Source organism: Nilaparvata lugens, chromosome 2, assembly GCF_014356525.2.
Source record: "Nilaparvata lugens isolate BPH chromosome 2, ASM1435652v1, whole genome shotgun sequence".
Taxonomy (NCBI): Eukaryota; Metazoa; Arthropoda; class Insecta; order Hemiptera; family Delphacidae; genus Nilaparvata; species Nilaparvata lugens.
In genome coordinates this window covers 38868044-38876022 of record NC_052505.1, presented here as the reverse complement: position 1 = coordinate 38876022, position 7979 = coordinate 38868044, and the positions used below count along the sequence as shown (strand labels likewise).

The window sequence follows — 7979 nt, the reverse complement described above, 5'->3', positions numbered from 1 at the left end:
TAATAATACCGAATTATTTAACAGTTTGTAAATATTGTTCATTGGATACAATATTCTGATATGAGGTAGGTACTGATTCAATCATCATCAATATCGTATTGCGAGTATACACATACGCTTGTGGCCTGCCTCTGTCACTGTCCCTGATGATTAATGACATCCAAGTCCTCCCATTCTTCTTCTCCTTTATCTTCTTCTTCCTTCTTCTCTATCTTGACCTTCCCATTCGCCTCTGTTATGGATATGTACGAAAATATTGTTCGAATAGATAGGGAAGACAGATGTTTGTCACGAAAAGTGAAAGAGCCTTCTCAACTACTTCACCTTGTATGTATTTAAAATGCTATCAAATACATATTCTTTAAATGCATATTCATTTTTGAGCATAGGCCTATACACTTAAATATACATGTTGCAAATATAAAAACAAATATTGGGTACTTGCACGTAGCATATACTATTAGAACTAACTACCGTTCTACTATTTCTCAAGGTGCATATGCTTTTTTTAGGCTTTTCCAGTTTTCTTTGTGGTGATGGAAAAGAAGAACCTTGAGGCATATAAATCACCTCTGTCATTCATAAAAAACAAAATACCGGAACTCTGTCCCGAGGTGATCATAAGTGACTTCGAGAAGGCACTACAACAGGCATTACGAGAAGCATTTCCTCGAATCAATATTGTAGGCTGTTGGTTCCACTCAGCTAATGTAGGTAGAAAGAAGCAACAAATACAATATATAAATCATTTACTGTATTGAATATTCGGAGAAAATAGAATTTATCCAAATACCAATTCGCTCTGACTTGAGAAATATACGAGAAAGAGCGGAATTTTTGTCAAAATAGCGGGGTGAATGTGCACGTTCTATTGATTCATCAATATTTCTTAAAATAACAAATTTATTTTCCGAAATGAATATAAATGTTCTTCAATGTCAAGATGATCGGGCCAGCAAACATAAAATTTTGGATATGGGAGAAACCTCTTTTCTAAGAGTTAAGTGGAGGTGACAGCGAGAAAGTTGTTCAGAAATAATTGAAATTATTATACCAAGTGTAAAAATTCAAAAGTGACTGTTTGAAGACTCCCAAATCGTTTGAGTTCAAAAATGTAGGTAGCGCGTAGAAATTAACCCGATTTCGATTGATTTTGTAACCTTGACTAATCAAGACTAAAATACATTACTGTATCTATGAACTTAGTTACACTGTACACAACCCTTTGTAATAAAACACGTTTCCGACCTATATGACATTTTCAAAATTTTATTATTTGCCATTTTCAAATAATTGCTATTACTTCGAATATTCACAAACTGACAAAATTTTCGTGTACGGTACGTAGCTTAAATCTTAAATCATCAGATTATCATTATTATTTGTGTACGTTAATTTATTGACCTTTTCAGTCAATTAGGAAGAAAGCGAGGAACCTTGGATTGGCGCGAGTGATGAACACTGAAGCCCATGCCTGAAAAGTGGTGAAGATGGCAATGGCGTTGCCATTATTACCACAATATAACATTATTCAAGGGATACAAGACATAGCTACATATGCAAATGAAAAAGGTTTGTCGGCTACTGTCGCACCATTTCTGCAATACGTGCAGCGGACGTGGGTTGAAGGTAAACTATCTCGTCTATTATATTTTTACTACATTATCCCAGGCCGCACAAATGTGCGACATTGTTCAGATTTTTTAAAATAAATTCCAAACGTAGATTTTCTACATACTGAACGATAGCATGAACAAATTGAATTGCCGATCACTGTAATGTTTTTTTACTTTCCTTGCCCTACTACCATAGGTAAGGAAAGTATTGCTTTCCAAAAAAAATTAAGGTACCCCAATTTCAAGTTTTCTATACGTTTCAAGGTCCCCTGAGTCCAAAAACATGATTTTTGGGTATTGGTCTGTGTGTGTGTATGTGTGTGTGTGTGTATGTGTGTATGTCTGTGAACACGATAACTCCATTCCTAATTAACCGATTGACTTGAAATTTTAAACTTTAGGTCCTTATACCATGAGGACCCGACAATAAGAAATTCAAAAAAATTCAATTCAAGATGGCGGAAAAAATGGCGGATAATTACTAAAAAACCATGTTTTTCACGTTTTTCTCGAAAATGGCTCTAACGATTTTCTTCAAATTTATACCATGGATAGCTATTTATAAGCCCTATCAACTGAAATGAGTCTCATTTCAGGGAAAATTTCAGGAGCTCCGTAATATTATTGAGAAAAATGGAGGATAATGACTAAAAAACCATGTTTTTCACGGTTTTCTCGAAAACGGCTCCAACGATTTTCTTCAAATTCATACCATAGATAGCTATTCATAAGCCCTATCAACTGGCATGAGTCTCATTTCTGGGAAAATTTCAGGAGCTCCGTAATATTCTTGAGAAAAATGGCGGATAATGACTAAAAAACCATGTTTTTCACGGTTTTCTCGAAAACGGCTCTAACGATTTTCTTCAAATTCATACCATGGATAGCTATTCATAAGCCCTATCAACTGACATGAGTCTCATTTCTGGGAAAATTTCAGGAGCTCCGTAATATTCTTGAGAAAAATGACAGTTACTAAAAAACCATGTTTTTCACATTTTTCTCGAAAATGGCTCTAACGATTTTCTTCAAATTTATACCATGGATAGCTATTATAAGCCCTATCAACTGGCATGAGTCTCATTTCTGGGAAAATTTCAGGAGCTCCGTAATATTCTTGAGAAAAATGGCGGATAATTACTAAAAAGCCATGTTTTTCACGGTTTTCTCGAAAACGGCTCTAACGATTTTCTTCAAATTTATACCATGGATAGCTATTTATAAGCCCTATCAACTGAAATGAGTCTCATTTCTGGGAAAATTTCAGGAGCTCCGTAATATTATTGAGAAAAATGGAGGATAATGACTAAAAAACCATGTTTTTCACGGTTTTCTCGAAAACGGCTCCAACGATTTTCTTCAAATTTATACCATAGATAGCTATTCATAAGCCCTATCAACTGGCATGAGTCTCATTTCTGGGAAAATTTCAGGAGCTCCGTAATATTCTTGAGAAAAATGGCGGATAATTACTAAAAAGCCATGTTTTTCACGATTTTCTCAAAAACGGCTCTAACGATTTTTTTCAAATCCATACCCTGTATAGTTATTTATTAGCTCTATCAACTGACATGAGTCTTTTTCCTGGGGTACTAATGGGGATCCACCCAATCCTTGAGAAATGGACTTTGTAACCTCCTTCTCGTGCATGAGGTAGGTAGGAACACGGTTTTCACTTTTTCTTCTTCCATATACCGTGGGTTGGTAGAGCAGTTTATAAAAAGAACACAGTCATAGTCAAGATATTTCATCTGTAGAACAGCTGTTTTGACGAATTTCAAAAAAAAAAACATCGAATTTCACAATATTTACATGAAGGAAAAAGTACTCTGAAAACAATTGTATATACACATATACAGTAGTCTGATCGTAGTTGCAAATATGTTACCGTCAATCGTCATTATGTTATTCCCCTGAATTATTCTCGTTTGATAATGAGGCTTAGGTTTATTTAGCGAACTATATTGGAAATTTTAAGGTAGGGTTATAAAAAGGGCACTTTGTTCCGTGGATGTTTTTTTTTCAAGAGAAATATATGATCAAAATAAGGGGAAAGGTTTTTAAGCGAAAATAGATTCTACCTCTTCTTCTCCTTCTCTTCACTTTATTCTCCTTCTTGTTCTTCTTCTTCCTCCTTTTCTTCTTTTTTTTCTTCTTCTTCTCTTTGTTCTCCCCCTTCTTTAGGCAATGTCTTGGTGTCGTGGTCAGTATGGATCTGAACTACCAATACAATGGTCTAAATAAATTATCAAATTATTTATTTACGTATATTACAGGAGGTGGAGCACAGCATCTGTCAGTTTTTGGTCAAAAAAGGAGGACAAATAATGACCAAGAATCTTTCCACTACCGCATGCTTCAAAAAATAAGGAGGGTGCATCCCAATGTTTGGTGTTTTACCGGTGAGTGAAGTAATACCAACAATATATTTACAGGAAGGAATGAGTGGATTATTGTCCCTTGAATCTAAGAAGATTCAAGTCATCGGGTAAGACCGATGCTCAATATCTTCTCAATATTTAAAAACGATATTTAGCATAATATTCTTTTTCATTTATTCATTTATACAATATTCTTCTTCTTCTATATGCCGGCTCCGCGACGGAGATTGGCGATCATCAATGCAATTTGGATTCTATTGACTGCAGCTCGGAACAGAGATGTTGAGGCAATGTTGAACCACTCTCTCAGGTTACTTATACAATAAGCACATTATAAAAATGACAATCATATTATAATGACAATATAAAAATTCACACCGAAGAAGAAAGAAGTCTCATTTCAAGAAATGTGATTGTACGAACGAGTGGTATCCTTTCAATGGTCGGCGCGTTGTCAGTTTGTCGCTGAGTAAAAAAAAAATTATCGTACTTACTTGTATGTAGATTTAGTGATTTTTTAATTATAAAGATAACGCAATTATGCGACCTTAGTGTGGTGTCTGTGAGGTTAGGGAACGAGTTCATTGTTTGTAATAGAAGTTTTTGATGTTCATGTTTTCAGATGGTTTGAGGAAAATGGAGCATGCGGCTGTGCAAGAGTACGAGACGTACATGAGTGGAGCTGCTCCACCTCAGTCTAGGCCCAGTGCGTACCTAGCACAAGACCGAAGAATTATTTCAGCCTCCAACCAGTTGTTGGCGGGAGACATTGTTGTCTCGGAATTCCTCCATCTTGTGTGTCACACCATTGGCAATGTGTACGATCCACAAAGTGGATTCTTAGGCCTATCTGATGATGAACAAGATGATGATGAGGTTGCTCCACCACCACCTCCTCCAGCAAATCCCTTGATGGCTCCAGTGCTAGTCGAAGGTGACGAGGTTGCCGCGGGTGAGAGGGGCGACCAACAAGATCCTGCGCCAGGTCAGTTCAGATACTATGTATTAGTAGGTTACACATTAGGCCCATAAAACGTAAAATTTCAAGTTTCTTATAACTTCCTTATATCAATGCTTACCTAAATTTTTAAAAAAATTGGAGAAATTGAAGTTCATAATGTACTGCAGTCTTCGTTTAACAATTTTCAACTGTTGAATCTGTCGCTGTTATCTGGGAGTAGGGACAGCAGTGCACTTGCGCTTCTGGTATTATGGGAGGGGGGATTATATTTCACATAATTATTGCCATATATACTATATAACTTTTCTTTTAATCAGCCCTAGAATTGATTTTTGTTGATACTTTTGTTAAGATTCAATGAATCTAAAGTTTATTTATTAGGGTTATAGTAATAACAAAATATGGTATTCTTCCAAATAGGTCTATTTGAACCAATATAATCGTAATAATATGTTTTATCATGCCTTTTTCAAGTTTACTATTTCTCCTAATACTGTAACTCATAAAAAAGTAATGATTCCTGAAATTGACAACCAGCAGCAAGAGGTCGGAGACGTCAACGTGGAAGAGGACGAGGACGAGATGAAGGACGAGGCCGTGGTCGTGGCCGTGTCCGTGGACGTCAACGTGGTGGACACCAACCTCTCGCCGGAAATGAAGGTATGACAGTAAACAATAAGTTGCAGAGCTCAGCTACTCATAGCTTTTTCCATAGCTTTTTTCACCTCGAGAAAATTCATTGAACGAGCGTAGCAAGCTCTTAGTTTTGACCAACGATCTATATATACTAAGTATATATAGTATATATATGTATATATATATATATATATATATATATAGTATATATATATATATAATATATATATATATATAATATATATATATATATATAGTGAAGACGTGTTTCTGATATCTGCGAGAGCAGTTGCTAAATTCCCTCTTTTGCGAATAAATTCACAAAAATTTAAGGCCGTCCGGCTCGCAAAATTGCTGGGTTCAAACCTCAGCTCTAGCTCAGTGGTAGAAACATGAATTTTCCCAATACAATTAATCACCATAGGGTTCAATGACCGGTGATTATTAATTCTTACCGCTGCTTCTATGAAGTTCTTGAAGAATACCAATGAGGAAATCAAAAGAACAGTTGATGACTGATTATCAGTAACCATGTACACAATAAAGAATAATAAAGACCAACTATAGTTTTTCTAGTTGATCCTTAAAACGCTTGTCATGAATACAGGTGTTCACCAATTTATTCTTCTAAAATTCCTTAGAACTTACAACGCCAGTTCTTGAAGCTCTCTGGAACCTTTTATGATATAACTGGAACCTTATTAATATAATTATCAATATACTTTTTCTGGCAGACTAATGTGACTATCATCAAAGGATGATAAGTACTGAATGCTCTTAACAAGATTAATATTAATTGATTCAATAATTTCATATGCTGCTGAATATTTTTTGGTACCAAGACAGCTCAAACTGTATATCACGAGATGAATTAGGATAAAATAAATTTCTATGATTTGTATGCTGACATAAAACACAAAATATATTCCCATAAAACAGTGTATATAAAATTTTTAGTGTATTGATTCAAATAACTATCGATTTATTCTAGATCGATTGATTCATTTAAAAGTGTAAACAAATAATTCTAACCTCAATGTACATGCAAACTTTTATTTTTTATAATCCGCCAATAATAAGTAAGCCGCTTTATAATTTTTAATTCTGCCAATGGATTCTCAGTTGTTGAATCACAGTTATACATGTTTTCTTATCATTTTAGATAATACAATTACTCTTTATCGCTAACAATATTCGATTTAAGTTGATTGATCCTTTGACTAGGTCTAACTTTCTTTTCCATTTTATAATTCTATTAAAATTCACTGGTTTACTCCAAGTATTCTGTGGTGCTAAAATACCACGTGACAATATATATATATACTTAGTATATATAGATCGTTGGTTTTGACACGAGGCTCAACGTGTTGTCCATTTGTATTGAAAAGTTTTCACAATAACTTCTCCAATCATTAAGATTCAGTCTTTCCAAAATTCAATCCAAGCTCATAATTTGTAAGAAGAGATTATAATATATTTATAGTTCATACAGAAATGTTCTATCTAATCACAGTGCATTGAGAGTAATGCAAAAGTTTTTCTCACAAAGGCCCGGTTGCACAAAAGCCAGTTAAAGTTTAATCCTGATTAATCTCACGAGAACCAAATCAGAGAAGACCATTTCAAAAAGACGGCTTCTCTGGTTGGTTCTCCTGGAATTAATCAGGATTAAAATTTAACCGGGTTTTGTGCAACCGGCACTAAGTACTTGATTGAGTGGTTGCTCAGAAGCTTAAAAGCTGAGTCATAATTTTGTCTCTGTCCCACACCCATGCACTCACTCACTCACTTCCATCATCAACAGACGACCGAATTAACATCTGTTTTTCCAATCTGTTAATAATTATCCTTTAAATGTCCTTTAGCGAGTTTTCAAAGGGATGAGACCTAGTACAATCGAACTTTTATATTATAAACCTACAATGTCCCGAGTCTCGTGGAAATCTTTAGAGCCGTTTTCGAGATCTGGTGACATACAAACATAAATATGAACTTATTATCATAAAAATATAGACAGAAATTGCTCGTTTAATAGTATAGGATTTCTTGTAACCTATGGAAAGGGTCAATAAAAATTGAAATCGTATATTTTCAGATCCTGCACAGGCACACAGCTATTGTAATGTGTGTCTCACACACAATAACGATATGATGGTCGCTTTGCCATGTGGACACATCTCCGTATGTTCCATGTGCCTCCCACAGTTGGTGCCACACGTGGATGAAGGAGTAAGGTGCGTGTCGTGTAGGACACCCGTAACAGGTGGATTCCATCGTGTATTCTTTTAACATTGTATTGTAAATATTTTTTCCTACAGTTGAATGGAAAAGAGGCTTTTGTACACTAATTACAGTAAGCAAAATAGGTCATCCCAAACCAGATCT

General features: G+C 35.1%; 1 protein-coding gene across 3 annotated transcripts in view; it reads left to right on the top strand.

Annotated features, from left to right (window-relative positions):
- The first annotated feature begins 498 nt into the window (after positions 1-498).
- Positions 499-7979, top strand: part of LOC120349875 — a 33506-nt gene continuing 26025 nt past the window's right edge. For 2 of the 3 annotated variants that reach the window (XM_039421195.1, XM_039421193.1), the window contains exons 1-6: positions 499-710; positions 1413-1629; positions 3893-4018; positions 4620-4982; positions 5496-5618; positions 7690-7828. In XM_039421195.1, coding sequence (XP_039277129.1) covers positions 1491-1629; positions 3893-4018; positions 4620-4982; positions 5496-5618; positions 7690-7828 — 890 coding nt within the window. In that variant the 5' untranslated portion in view covers positions 499-710; positions 1413-1490. The remainder of the gene's footprint in view (positions 711-1412; positions 1630-3892; positions 4019-4619; positions 4983-5495; positions 5619-7689; positions 7829-7979) is intronic. The other variant, XM_039421194.1, reaches the window with a different exon arrangement.